The sequence below is a fragment of the Alexandromys fortis genome, unplaced genomic scaffold (assembly GCF_014885135.2).
Source record: "Alexandromys fortis isolate MF-2015 unplaced genomic scaffold, M_Fortis_MF-2015_v1.1 scaffold_218, whole genome shotgun sequence".
NCBI classification, from domain to species: domain Eukaryota; kingdom Metazoa; phylum Chordata; class Mammalia; order Rodentia; family Cricetidae; genus Alexandromys; species Alexandromys fortis.
In genome coordinates this window covers 1,274,598-1,289,185 of record NW_026068112.1, presented here as the reverse complement: position 1 = coordinate 1,289,185, position 14,588 = coordinate 1,274,598, and the positions used below count along the sequence as shown (strand labels likewise).

The 14,588-nt window shown below is 44.1% G+C and overlaps 1 protein-coding gene across 3 annotated transcripts in view; it reads right to left on the bottom strand.

Moving 5' to 3' along the window:
• Positions 1-14,588, bottom strand: part of Gabpb2 (GA binding protein transcription factor subunit beta 2) — a 35,839-nt gene that overhangs the window by 10,623 nt on the left and 10,628 nt on the right. For all 3 annotated transcript variants that reach the window (XM_050124538.1, XM_050124540.1, XM_050124541.1), the window contains exons 2-5: positions 12,286-12,425; positions 9,987-10,154; positions 9,251-9,445; positions 3,853-4,003 (exon numbers count right to left, since the gene is read on the bottom strand). In XM_050124538.1, coding sequence (XP_049980495.1) covers positions 3,853-4,003; positions 9,251-9,445; positions 9,987-10,154; positions 12,286-12,393 — 622 coding nt within the window. In that variant the 5' untranslated portion in view covers positions 12,394-12,425. The remainder of the gene's footprint in view (positions 1-3,852; positions 4,004-9,250; positions 9,446-9,986; positions 10,155-12,285; positions 12,426-14,588) is intronic.

The following is a 14,588-nucleotide window of genomic DNA, read 5'->3' as shown; positions in this document are numbered from 1 at the left end:
AGGGTCTCACATAGTCCAGGTTGGCCTTAAATTCACAGTGGAGTTGGGGATGATCTTGAGCTCTTTTTTTTTAAAAATATTTATTTATTTATTATGTATACAATATTCTGTCTACGTGTATGCCTGAAGGCCAGAAGAGGGCACCAGACTATGTGGTTGCTGGAAATTGAACTCAGGACCTTTGGAAGAACAGGCAATGCTCTTAACCGTTGAGCCATCTCTCCAGCCCCGATCTTGAACTCTTGATCCTCCTGCATCTACCTCACAAGTGCTGGGATTTCAAGTGTGAGCTACCATGCCAGGATCTTGAACTAGGTGGTGGTAGCGCACACTTAAACTCAGCACTCCAGAGGCAGAGGTGGGTGGGTCTCTATGAGTTCAAGGTCAGCCTGGTCTACCAGAGGGAATTCCAGGCAGCTGCACTCAAGAAACCCTGTCTCAGCAAAAAAAAAAAAAAAAAAAAACCCTGAACCTTGTGACTTGTGAAAGCTAGGCAAACACTCAACCTGAATTACATCCTAGCCTGTGTGAGTGTGTGTGTGTTACACTTTTTGTCTGGGCCAGGATCACCAGTTTTACAGGTTACTGAGCACTTGAATTCCTCCTGTAGCGTATGATGTGCTGTGTTTCCCCGAGATCTTAGAATCCCTTTTCTAGGCATCATTTTTAAAGTCTAAGTAAATGTATGAAACTTGAAAAAAAAAAAACCCTGTAAATTAGTATAGAAAATTTAAAAATATGGTGACATTTAACAGTGAACTAGTAAAACATTATAGTAAACAATGGGTAAAAGTTAACAGATGAGCCGCATGGAAGTGGCCTTTCCCCTCTGACACAAGAGCTACACTACAGACTCCCCACTGTGCGCCAGGTCCATTCCTGAGAGCCTATGTGTGTGAGAGCCATCGGCATTGGCTGGTCAATAACCCACAGGACAGGGGAAGCTTCTCCTTCTTAACAGGAGTCACAGACTGAAAGTCACCGGGAACTTGGCCTCAGTGGAGCTTGGCCATCCCATCCACAGGAAAGTCAATGAAAACGACCTGTTGGAGGGCTGGAGAGATGGCTCAGCGGTTAAGAACATTGTCTGCTCTTCCAAAGGTCCTGAGTTCAATTCCCACAACCATCTGTAATGAGGTCTGGTGCCCTCTTCTGGCCTGCAGGCATACACACAGACAGAATATTGTATACATAATAAATAAATAAATAAATACTAAAAAAAAAACCCGACCTGTTGGCACCTCACAGAAATGAAGGATAAACTGGGTATGGTAGCAAGCAGCTGTATTCCTAGTCCTTGGGAGGTAGAGGCAAGGGGAGCCAGAGTTGAGACCCATGAGCCCCTAATTCAGAAACACTGAACACTTTTTGATCCGCACCCAGAGAAAGCACCAAATCTGAATGTTACAGTGGAAATCTAAGACAACCAGGCCGGATGAGCAACTAGTGACCTTGAGAACTTAAGTGATTCACCCCAATCCAACATACGTTTCTCCTGACACCACTCACTTTCTTGAACAGCTCCAAGGACTAGAACTCACTCTGTAGACCAGGCTGGCCTCAAACTCAAGAGACCTGCCAGACTCTATCTCCTGAGTGCTGGGGTTAAAGGTGGCTGCTCTTCCAGAGGTCGTGAGTTCAATTCCCAGCAACCACATGGTGGCTCACAACAATCTATAATGGGATTTGGTGCCTCTTCTGGTGTGTAGGCACACATGCAGACAGAATGCTGTATACATAATAAATAGTCTTTAAAATAAAACAAAACAAAAAAAAGCCGGTCAGTGGTGGCACGCACCTTTAATCCCAGCACTCAGGAGGCAGAGACAGGTGGATCTCTGTGAGTTTGAGGCCAACCTGGTCTACAAGAGGTAGCTCCAAGACAGGCTCCAAAGCTACAGAGAAACCCTGTCTTGAAAAAAACCCCCCCAAAAACCCAAAACAAACAAACAAACAAAACAAAACAGAAAAAGAAAGTGTAGTCGACAGCTGCTCTGTAGTTCTTAGGAGACTGCATGCGGAGCCCTACCTCCAATTACCTGCCCCAGCTATATAAATTCATAAAGCTTTTTTTCACACGCTACCAACACTGGCTAAGTAACTTGAATTCTTTTTTTTAACTTTGTGTGTATGGTGCACATATTGAGGTCATAAAGACACAAGTGAAAATTGGGTTTCTATCTACCATGTGAGTTCCTGGTAGAAGCTCTTACCTGCTGGGACATCTTGCCAGTCCTTGAAAACTTACTGTTTTCATTATTAGAAGGGCATTCTGCAGCGCATCTGCCCGACTACACTGGAAATGCCAGCACTGTATTTCCAGCCAAGCTTAAACACACGAGATAAAACATGAGAAGGGAGCAGGAACACGCCTGTGTATTTCAATACTTTTTTTTCCCCCCTGAGCCAGGGTTTCTTTGTATATCCCTAGTTGTCCTGCAGAGATCCACCTGCCTCTGCTTCCAGAGTGCTGGGATTAAAGGTGTGTGCCACCACTGCCTGGCTGCTGAAGCCCTGGTTTCTAGTCCCAGCAGGGAGGGACACACTAAGGAGGTAGAGGGTGGAAGATCGAAGTTCCAGGCTAGCCCAAGCTAAGTAAGACTGCCTTAAAAATTGACATATACACAGATGCACACACATACATATTTCTTTACATATAATTACATTTTTTGAGGCAGAATAATTTGTTTAACATACTGCAAGAGGGCAGTGGGCTGGGCAGTCCCTAGAGTGCAGGCTTCAGCCTGTTGGTATACTTCTTTTGTATGGAGTGTACGTACGTTCATGCAGAGGGCAGGGGTCGGCCTCAGATGCTGTTCCCCAGGAAGTGGCCAATTTGTTCTCCTGAAACATGGTCTCTCTTGAAATCATGAACCTGGGGTTCCCTGATTAGGCTATGCTGGCCTCCTTTGTGTGTGTGTGTGCGCGGGGTGAGGGTGGGAGGAAGAGCCAGGATCTTACTGTGTCATCCATATCCTCTTGCCTTAGCCTTTCAAGTGCTGGCACTGCAGACTCAGCTGCCTGTTAATCCTGAATATTCTGTTGGGTCCCTGTTTTTCTTATCTTTTAGCCTGTCACAGCAAGGCTAATGTAAGAACTCACAAATCCTCCCCAAATAAGCCAATGACTAAGCAAGTTTTAGATAAATTGTGTTGGTGTCATACTGGATACGGAACCCAGGGCTGTGTGCTTGCTAAGCAGCACACTACGGTGCAGCAGTGGTCACCATCTGCTTCCTTCATGGAGGCTGGAACATACAGGGCTATCAAGTCACTAGCAATCAAAAACTTTTAATGTGCTAGGTTTTAAAAAATTACTTCTGTATATATGTATGTACCTGAATGAGTTTATGTGCATCACATGTGTGTAGGTATCCCCAAAGGCCAGAGGGAATTGGATCCCCTGGAACTGAAGTTACAACAGGCAGTTATGAGCCTTCTGATATGGGTGCTGAGAAGAGAACCCAGGTCTTTGCCAAAGGAGTAAACCCTCTTAACTGCTGACTCTTCTCTCCAGCCCCCTGTTTGTCTGTTTGATAATAAAATAAACCAAACAAACAACAAACAGAAGTAGAAAAAGAATGGGCTGTGAACACAGATCCAGAGTGTGAGGCCCCACGTTCAATGTCTACACTGAAAAACAACCATTTAGGAAACGTTTTTCCTTTTCTTTTTTGTGGTACTGGAGATTTAGTCCATGGCTTTAGATACACAGCAAGTTTTCTACCTCAGATCTTTAATCCCAGCATCATTTAGGGAATTTTTATAATAGTGATAATTAGACTATCCATAGGAAAATGGGATTCTGCTCATTTTTATGCTTAAAATAGATGTCTCATTATCTGAGCATTACCTGCGGGTGCTTTGGTGTTGGCTGAAGAGACAAAGCTAGCGAGGTTAACGACCTCTCCAGAGGTGAAGATGAATGGAGCAGCCACAGTCACAGGGTTGCTCACTGGGTTGGCTCTCTCGGGGTTGACGCTCACCTGATTCTGCATTGCTTCCTACCAAACAAACGAGGATATGGCAAAGTCAGAACTTCAGTCATACAGTCGCTGAACGGCCCTCCCTACCAGTGCTCCAGCAGGCAGAACTAGCCTGCATACGATGGCAGGGAGCTACGACCTTTTTCTCTACTGAAGCAGCTGGCTTTCCCAGGCTTGCTTCTGTTTGAGAAAGCAAGGCTGCACTATTCACAAAGCTTTCACATGCTCCACTTAACCTCAAACGTGTAAAAAGAAAATAAAAAAGAAGGGAAGAAACTGGTCTGGACAGTCTAAAAGGCATTTTGCAGCACCTATATTCTGTGACCAGTTATCTACAAGACAAGGTGCTAGTAGGAGATCCCTGCAGAGAACAATATTCTCTAGAGTTTATCCCACAACCTGTTCCATTCTGCCACTGAAGAAACTCCTCAGAGAACATATAACAAGCAGATAAATGAGTAGCAGGTTTTGAAGTCTCTAGTTCCATATGCTACACCCTTGCTTCCGAGGATGTCTGCTCAATTTGGTGAAAAGATGCTTATCTTGTATTTTTTTTTTTTTTTTTTTTTGGTTTTTCGAGACAGGGTTTCTCTGTGGTTTTGGAGCCTGTCCTGGAACTAGCTCTTGTAGACCAGGCTGGTCTCGAACTCACAGAGATCCGCCTGCTTCTGCCTCCCGAGTGCTGGGATTAAAGGCGTGCGCCACCACCGCCCGGCCCTTATCTTGTATTCTTACTCTCAGAAGTTTTCTACAAACATAACTACTAAAAAGTACAGTTATGAAAGGACTTTGGACAATAACTGAAAGTTAAGGAGAATAACCAGTCTTTGTAAAACGATCTGTCATGAAAACAAACAAAAACTGAAGATGCACAAGCAGCTATTTTTCGTATGTAATTATCCCCTTGACTGAGGACTGCAATTGAGACAGATTATCCATTCTCCGGATACTGTTAAACTCTTTCTTCATCAGCTACTTCTACCTTCTACCAGCTTCCCAGAGGAAGCACGGGTAGGCTGGTCTAGCCTGAAGGAAGCAATCATATGCTAGTTAGCATTGTCTTCTCCATCCAATGTGTGTGCCAACTCCAATTACCGTTTTAAAACAATCACATCAGTCCTTGATGTGGGAGTGTCATATATCAATCTGTTGATTTCATTGGCTGAGCAATAAAAGAAACTGCTTGGCTGGCCCTGATAGGTTAGAACATAGATGGGAGGAGTAAACAGAATAGAATTCTGGGCAGAAGAGGAAGTGAGGTCAGACTCTGCTCTGCTCACGGACAACATGGACGGAGGCTAGAATCTTCCCGGTAAGCGCACCTTGGGGTGCTTACACACATCATTAGAAATGGGCTAGTCCAGGTGCGAGAATTAGCCTGTAAGGGCTAGAGTTCATGGGCCAAGCAGTTCTTAAATGAATATAGTTTGTGTGTTGTTATTTTGGGCATGAGCTAGCAGGCGGCTGGGGTGTTGGGGAAGCAGCCCCGCCGCCGCTCCATATTTCAACAAGTCCTGAATCTGAGTTTCTAAATCCATATGAAGCAGTTCAAACTGTAATCCCAGCAGCACTCCAAAAGCTGAGACAGGATCATGTTGAGTTTGAGGTCAGCTCGAGCTAGATAGCAATTACCAGGTGAAGCAGAGCCGTGTGGCCAAGGTCATCTTTCAACCCCCATTCAAAACAAAACAAAACAAACAAACAAAGCTTCCAGCCTTGGGTGGTGGTACAGCTTTAACCCCAGCACTCAGAAGGCAGAGGCAGGTGGCTCTCTGTAATTTTAAGGACAGCTGGGTCTACAAAGCCAGTTCCAGGAAAACCCAGTTTTAAAAACACACATAATAAAACAACAACAACAAAAAAGCTTTTACTATGTTCCCAGTGCCCACATAAGAAGCTACTTCACAGCCCTGGAACAAGAGCCCCAGCGCCTGCCCGCCTCCCCAAACTGCAGAACCGCACTTGTTCTCCAGCCCCTCCATGTCATCTCACATCTGTTTTCCGTTTATGCCTCTCTAGCACAGAATCTTTTTTTCCCTGAGAAATGAATTCTATTATTGTGTGCGTATGGGGGGATGGGCATATGCACGCAGAGGCCAGAAAACAATGGACACCTTGCACCATGTGGGGTCAGAGAATCAAATTTGGGTCATCAGACTTGGCAGGTGCCTCTACCTGAGCCATTTTACTGACTCAATTAAATTTTTTTCCACACTTAAATTTATTTACTTATTTTTTAAGACTCTCTGTGTAAGCCACATGGTGATGGCACACACCTTTAATCCCAGGACTCAGGAGGCAGAGGCAGGCCAGTCTTATCTACACAAAGAAACCCTGTTTTGAAACACCCCTCTCTCACCAAAAAAACTGTGTAGCTCTGTTTGGGAACAACTGTCAGGAGCTGGGTTTCACTTTCCAGCACGTGGGTTCCAGGGACTTGAACGCAGGTTGTCAGGCTTGGCAGCAAAAGCCCTTACCCACTAAGTCATCCCCTAAATTTAATTTTTTGTTTTCTTTTAATTTAATTTTTGATGGTTTCAGGATCTGCCTTTGTGGGGAACAGGTGAAGGGTGTGGCAGTAGAGAGGTGGGGTCTCTGCCTTTCAGGTCTGGGCATTCGCTTCCCTTGTGTGGGTATGAGGAGAGACACTAAGGCATCGTACAAACATGCCACAGGCACAGGACTGCTGGTTTTTTATTTGGATTTTGTTTTTCTGAGACAGGGTCTCAAGTAGCCCAGGTGGGACTTAAATTTGCTATGTAGCTGAAGCTGCCATTTGAGCTTCTATGCCTTCTACCTCCATGTAATTCACAACGGTGGGATTAGATAAGCATTGCCACCTTGACTGGAGAGCGACTGTGTGAGGTGTTTGTGCGGGAGGGTGCAGCCTGCGGACAACCCTGAGTATTGTTTCTCAGAAGCTAGCTGCCTTGTTTTTCTGAGGTAGGCTCTTATTGGTCTGGAGCTCATCAAGTAAACAACGCTGGTTGCCCAGCAAGCTCTGGAGATCTGTCTCTGCTCCCCCAACTTTGAGATTATAAGCACATTGTTTCTGCAGCCGTTTTCCACATTTTTTAATTACAATTTATTTGTCGTGTGTGTACATATGTGCACTAGTGTGCCAGGGCACACACACACATAAATGCTAAGGCATGAATTCCTCTAATTTGCAACATCCCCTCTAAATTGGAACATCCGCTCCAGAGAGAAAGGAGAGGCGACCAGTGAAAAGCCACACAGCAGAGAACAGAGGATTGGAGGATTCCCGAGGGCCCCTGCATCAGTGTGTGAACAGTTGTGGGGAGAGACTCTGGCCGGCCGACTGCACATGTTAGGAAGTGGAACTGCCTGTAGCCGGCTAGAGTGCTCCAGGGCTGCAGATGTCCATGCTGGGGCGGGTGTCCTGGTGACAGAGCTGCTTTTCTGTTAAATCCCTGCTCCTTATAAGATGCCCTCATCCACTCTTCCGTTAATACCCACAATACAAATTCATTGCTTCACCAAACTGAATCTGGTGTACATATCACTACTTTGATCTGCCATGACTCCCCTTCTGGAGTAAGTAGGCAGCATGTGTTCTGTCTCCCCAGAAGTGTGTCTTATGATAGGAGGTCAGCGGACACTTGCAGGAGTTAATTTTCTTCTTAAAGAGGGGTACTGGAAATTGAACTCAAGCTGTTAGAATTGGCAGCAAGAGCCTTTACCCACTGAGTCGCCTCACCGGCCCATTCCTGGCTTTTGTGCTTGGGTTCTGGGGATCAAACTCAGTTTCTCATGTTTACAAGACACACCTTCTGACTAAGCTATCTACCAGCCCCGAGAGCGACTTTCTTTCTTATTAAAATGATTTTCTTTTTAATGTGTGTGTGTGTTTTTTCGCGCGCGTGCCTGTATGAGTTTATGTGTACCATGTGTGCACAGGTGCCAATGGAGGGCAGAGGAGGAAATAGGATCCCTTGGAACTGAAATTTAGGCAGTTGTAATTTACCCTATGTGGGTTCTGGGAACTGAATCTAGGTCCTTTTCAAGACTGGTAAGTATTGTGTTATTTCTTTATTTTTGGTTTGGTTTTTTTTTTAATTTATTTATTTATTATGTATACAATATTCTGTCTGTGTTTATGCCTGCAGGCCAGAAGAGGGCACCAGATCTCATTACAGATGGTTGTGAGCCACCATGTGGTTGTTGGGAATTGAACTCAAGACCTTTGGAAGAGCAAGCAATGCTCTTAACCTCTGAGCCATCTCTCCAGCCCTATTTTTGGTTTTTTTGAAACAGGCTTTTGATGTGTAATAGCTCCAGTGGTCCCAGAACTCCCTTTGTAGACCAGGCTGGCCTCAAACTCACAGAGCTCCACCTGCCTCTGCCGCCAGGTGCTGGAACTAAAGGTGTGCACCACTATCGCCCACTGGTAAGTATTTCTGATTACAGAGCCGTATCTCCAGCAGCAACAAACCTTTTTCTTTCTTGTCTTGAGACAGGGTCTCACTGTATAACCCTGGTTGGACTGGAACTCGCTTTGTAGACCAAGGTGGCCTTGAACTCAAACTCAAGAGATTTACCTGTCTCTCCCTACTAAATGCTAGGATCAAAGGGATGTGCCACTGTGCCTAGCCTGTGACTTTTAAGACTGTCAAGTCTAGTTTAACTAGAAATGGAAACTTTAATGGAGAGAAAAGCAATGGACAGTCAAATAAATGTTCTTTTTTGTTCTGGCTACATTTCCATAAATTGGGCAACTCTCAGAACCAGAAAAGATCTGTAGAGTTCTGCTCTACAATGTCAGCACTGAGTAGTCCCGAAATATTGCTCTCTAATTACCACAAACAATTCAGGACTTTCTATAATCCTATTAAAAAAACAAAAAAACAAACAAAAAAAAAACCTAAGGGAAGGCCTGGTTGGAGAGGCTAGCTCTGACTTCACAGTGAGACTGTCTCAAAACAAAGGCCAAGCACAGTATACAGCCTGTAATTCTAGCATATGTGAGGCAGAAACAGGAGGATCAAGAGTCATCTTTAGCTACATTCAAAATCTGAGATCACCCTGGGCTACTTGAGACCCTGTCTCCACTGGGTGTGTGTGAGTGTGTGTGTGTGTGGTGTGTGTCTGTGTCTATGTGTGAAAGAGAGAGAGAGATGCTAACACAGAGTCATATGATTGAAGCATGATAGAAGTGCTATTTTGATAAAATGGGGAAAATTCAGCTCTCTCAAAATAGTCTATAAGCTGAAGCGTACTTTGGGGACAATCTAGGAACCATACCTGAAGGATGACCAGAATCTCAGGATTGTTTTTCTCCAGTGCGATGTCAAAGGCAGACTTGTCAAATTTGCTAAAAGCATGGACATCAGCTCCATATTTGATAAGTAACTCAACAACATCTCGATGGTGGTGCTCTGTGGCCCAGTGTAAAGCGGTCATCTTCAGCATGTCCTTGGCATTCACATCCGCACCGCTCTGTTAGAAAAAGGCGACCTTTCTGTGATAATGGTTACAGGGCTCAGGTGTAAGACCCCATCGCAACAGAGAGATTTAGCTGTAGCTCTCACTTAAGGAGGATCAACGAGAAAAACATTTCTCAAGTCCGCCTGAGCTGAGACATTATGCTTCCAACGAGTGGGTCTGCTAAGGACAGCCCCGGGAAACTCTAACAGATGGCTGAGGAGGGGCAAGGAACAGACTTTGTTGCATTTATTAGCAGAAAGCTGAGTAGGGCTTGAAAAAAAAACAGGCACAAGTACAGAGAACACCTACAGAAAAGAATGAGGAAAATCAATAAAACCTGTTAAGTCTTTAAAAAATTAGAAAACAAACTCATCTTCATGACTCTTGAAACATGGTTTTCATGAAAAAAAATCAATTTAAATAAATAAATAAAGAGATACAACTTAATGGCCAACTATTCTCAAGTCTTTCCCGCCCAATTCCCCCACTATTTAAAAGACAGTGCGGGAGGTGAGTGTTTCAAAGCATCACCCCACCACCATTCTTGCTTTACCCTAACCAGCAGCTCCACGATGTGTGCATGGCCATCAGCTGCAGCCATATGCAGAGGGGTCCTGTCCACCTTGGTCCGGGCATCCCTGCTCACGCCTGCTCGAAGGAGCACCTCTGCTGTGGAATAATGGCCGTACTGGGCTGCAAGGTGAAGAGGTGATGTTCCAAGCTGTGGGAAAGTAATACTCATTGAATTCTACCGTGTGTAGAACTGTATCATTTTGGGGTAGAGATACATGAACAATAAATGAATCCTATAGTATTCATCCTTGAAGAAAAAAATCTTATAGGGCAGATAAGACTGAATAAATAATAGAATTAAAAATTAATATACATGGGCTAGAAAGATAACTCAATGGTTAAAAGCACTGAGTTCAGTTCCCAGCACCCATGTTAGGTGATTCACAGCTATTATTCCAGCTGTAGGTGACCCGACACCCTGGTTTCCAAGGATAACTGTACTCACATGCCCACCCCACAAAGACACACACATATAATTAAAAACAATAGAAATCATAAAATTAAAGTATAATGATTTTGAGTTAGGTAGATTTTAAGCATGGCTTACAAGACAGTTTTTTTGTGTCAAGAAGAGTAATCTGGGTGGTGGTTACACCCTTAGTCCCAGCATTAAGGAGGCAGAAGCGGGTGGATCTCTGTGAGATAGAAGCCCAAGAAGCCAGGGTTTCATTGAGAGAGACTGTCTCAAAACAAACAAACAAACAAACAAAAAGAACCAGTTGGACCCTGAAGTTATGAACTAATCATACTACAACAATCATTACTCCATCATAAAAATTGTTAGCATCAGTCAGTGCTTAGAAAATTCATGAACCACCAGGTAGTGGTGGCACACGCCTTTAATCCCAGCACTTGGGAGGCAGAGGCAGGCGGATCTCTGTGAGTTTAAGGCCAGCCTGGTCTACAAAGTGAGTTCCAGGACAGCCTGGACTGTTACACAGAGAAACCCTGTCTCAAAAAACAAAAACAACCCAAAGGGGAAAAAAAAGGGAAGAAAGAAAATCTGTGAACGCGGGTTGAAGAGATTAGCAGTTAAGAGCACTGGCTGTTCTTCCAAAGTTCAATTCCCAGCAACCACATGGTGGCTCACAACCATCTGTAAATAAATCTTAAAAAGCAAAACCAATGTGTTTAGATGCCCTCCATTACTCCATGGACCTGAATCTTCTGAAACTCTTTGGTCTCCAAGTTGAGTTGGACAAGCTCACTATATTAAACTATTCTTTCTTTTCTTCTTTCTTTTTTCTTTTTTTTTTTTTTTTTTTTTAAGACAAGGTTTTGTATGTAGCCCAGGCTGTCCTGGAACTCACTCTGTAGACCAGGTAGGCCTCAAACTCAGAAATCTACCTATCTCTATATACTGAGTGCTGGGATTAAAGGTATGCACCACCACTACCACCTGGCCTTTCTTTCTCCCCTGAGACAAAGTCTTACTACATAAACCAGGCTGACCTTCAATTCATGGTTAATCTTCTGCTTCTGCCTCCCAACTGCTGGAGTTAAAGATGTATACTACTAGTTGGCATGCCTTTAATCCAAGCATTCAGGAGGCAGAGGCAGTCGGATCTCTGTGAGTTTGAGGCCAGCCTGGTCTACTATGAAACGAGTTTCAGGACAGTCAATATTGTCACAAAAACAAACAAAAAGATATATACAACCATGCCTGGTATTTGTAACATTTATTTGCACGTATGTGTACATGTGTGCACAGCACACACAGGTGTATATGTGTGAGGTCAGGACAACTTTTGGGAGCTTTATATTTGTTTTTTGAGAGAGGATTTCATTATGTAGCTTTGGCTATCTTGGAGCTTGTGATGTAGACCAGGATGGTCTCAAACTCAGAGGTCTTCCTACCTCTCCCCAAAAGTTCTAGGACTAAAGACATATACCATCACAACTGCAAATAAAAATATAAAAATAAAAGAGAGACATTCCCAGTATTTTTTTAAAGATTGATTTATTTATTATGTATTCAGGGTTCTAGTTGTATGTAGGCCAGAAGAGGGCACCAGATCTCATTACAGATGGTTGTGAGCCACTGTGGTTGCTGGTAATTGAACTCAGGACCTCTTCCAGAGGTCCAGTCAGCGCTCTTAACCTCTGATCTCTCCATCCAAATTCCCACAATTTAACAGCTCACAATTACTACTACCTATTGACAGGCAGCTTTCACACTGGAGGAGAACTGCAGTCAGGCAACACACATAACACTCCTGCAGGAGGCAGGAATGACATAGCACAAGAGGGAAGCACCACACCTCTTGAGCTCAACTCACCCAGTCTGTGGTGAACGGGGCCCCATTTGCCATCAGCGTTCTCACTTCATCATCTTGGCCTTTTCTTGCAGCTTCCAGCAGCCTCTTCCCCAAATCCACCAGAGACATCTTTATGCATAGGAACAAAAGTATCCAGGGAGCTGCAATTCAAACACAGGGGAAGCAGCAGCCTGTAAAACGTTTTCTTGCATTTTGTTGGTATTCTCTAAGACATGGTTTTGCCAAGCCCATGAAAGCATGGGACTCAAAATCTCCCTTCTTCTATCTCCCAAATGCTAAGCTATAGACATGTACCACCATAGTGAAATGTGTGCACAAGATGTTTTCATTTGGGGGCCAGGAGCTCACGTAGCCTACCTGACCTCAAATTTGCTCTTTCCGACCCCACCTCCCAAGTGCTAGGATTACAGCCTGGAGTCACCACACCTGCTGTTTCCCTTTCTGTGTTCTGAGAGAGGATCTAGCTGACGTGAAACTTAGGCCACAGCTCAGGTAGGCCTTGAATTTGTGATCTTAGTGTCTCAACTTCCCAAGTAGATGGGATTACTGGGTTTTATCACCAGACCCAGTGGTGGAATATAATTTTAAAGAACATAGTTCAAAAACATGCATTCTGTTGACAGAGGTTTCTGTCCTGCCAGGTCCTGCAGCCATTCAGTCCCAAACAAACACACAGAGGCCTATCTTGCTTCCTCTACATATCTTTTGACTTATTTTAAAGTCTGGGTGACAAGGCAGGAAGTAGAGGTGGGGTGATGAGAACAGGAGAATTCTGGGAAGAGGAAAGACTCAGTCTGCAGTTATCATCCAGACACAGAGGAAGCAAGATGAGAATGCCTCGCTGATAAATGTACTAAGCCTTGGCTAACATAGACAAGAATAATGAGCTAATTAAAATGTAAGAATTAGTTAATAAGAAGCCTGAGCTAATAGGCCAACCGTTTATAATTAATGTAGGCCTCTGTGTGTTTCTTTAGGTCTGAACAACTGTGGGACTGGGTGAGACAGAAATCTGTCAACAGCATTCTAATTTCTAGGCAAGGCACAAGGATAGCTATCTTTTAAATACTGCTTGACAGAAAGTTTGAGTTAATCACCCTTAAGGCAGGGCCTTGGTGGACCATGAGCTAATCCTGCAGCACATGACCAGACTGGATGAGTAAGGCACTGTCATTTCTCTGGGCCAAGAGAACAGGACAGGGTGTGTAGACTCCTCATTGGCTTAGCCTTTGATGAGGTCAAAAACGGACCAATTTCAATAATGACTCCCTCGGTCTCAATCCAATTCCTCTGTAATACATAAAAGGCTACTAGGCAGGGTTTGTGAGATGGGTCAACAGGCCAAAGTGCTTTTTACAAAAGCCAGATGACCTGAGTCCCATTCCCCAGAACTCTGGGTAGAAGGCAAGAACTGACTCTGACTCTAAGTCATCATCTGTATGCACACAGTGGAGCGCACCCCACGTCATACACAAGCAGCAATAAAACACTGGGCAGGGCATGTGGAAGCAGTCCTTTTGGAGAACCACTCCCACTCTTGGGAGCTTTCATCTTCTCTACTAAAAAGCATCTTTCCTTCTTTCTTTCTTTCTTTCTTTCTTTCTTTCTTTCTTTCTTTCTTTCTTTCTTTCTTTCCTTCCTCCCTCCCTCCCTCCCTCCCTCCCTCCCTCCCTTCCTTAAGTTTTTCGAGACAGGGTTTCTCTGTGTCCTGGAACTAGTCCTGTAGACCAAGCTGGCCTCTGCCCCCCAGTGCTGGGATTAAAGGGGTGTGCCGCCACCACCCAGCAAGGAGCATCTTTTCTAAAATGAATTGCAACTGTTAATTTTTTTTGTTTTCTAGGTATGGCAAAATAATGCAATGCTGATCAATCGTTACAGACAGCAAACTGGATTTTTTGTTTTTGACAGAAACTCTGTAGCCCAAGCTGACTTTTAATTTACTACATAGCTGAGGATGACCTTCAACTCCTGGTCCTGTCTTCACTTCCCAGGGACTGAGATTATGGGCAAGTGATACCAAGGCCAGCATGGCAAGAATAAACTCCCATTGACCAGTGGTTTGCTTAGGACAGCAGTTCAAAAGTGTGATTTATGGCTCCTGAGCCATACTAGTAACCTTTCAGGAATCCATGTGGTGCAAACTATTTTTGCCATACTACTAAGGCATGATTTGACTTTTTTTTTTTTTTAAAGCATCTTAGCATTTACAATAATAGTGAAAATACCATGGTGGGTATAATTGCTATTGCCTTTGCCCAAACCAAACCGTGAAATAAGCTTACTGTATTCACTGCCACATGCTC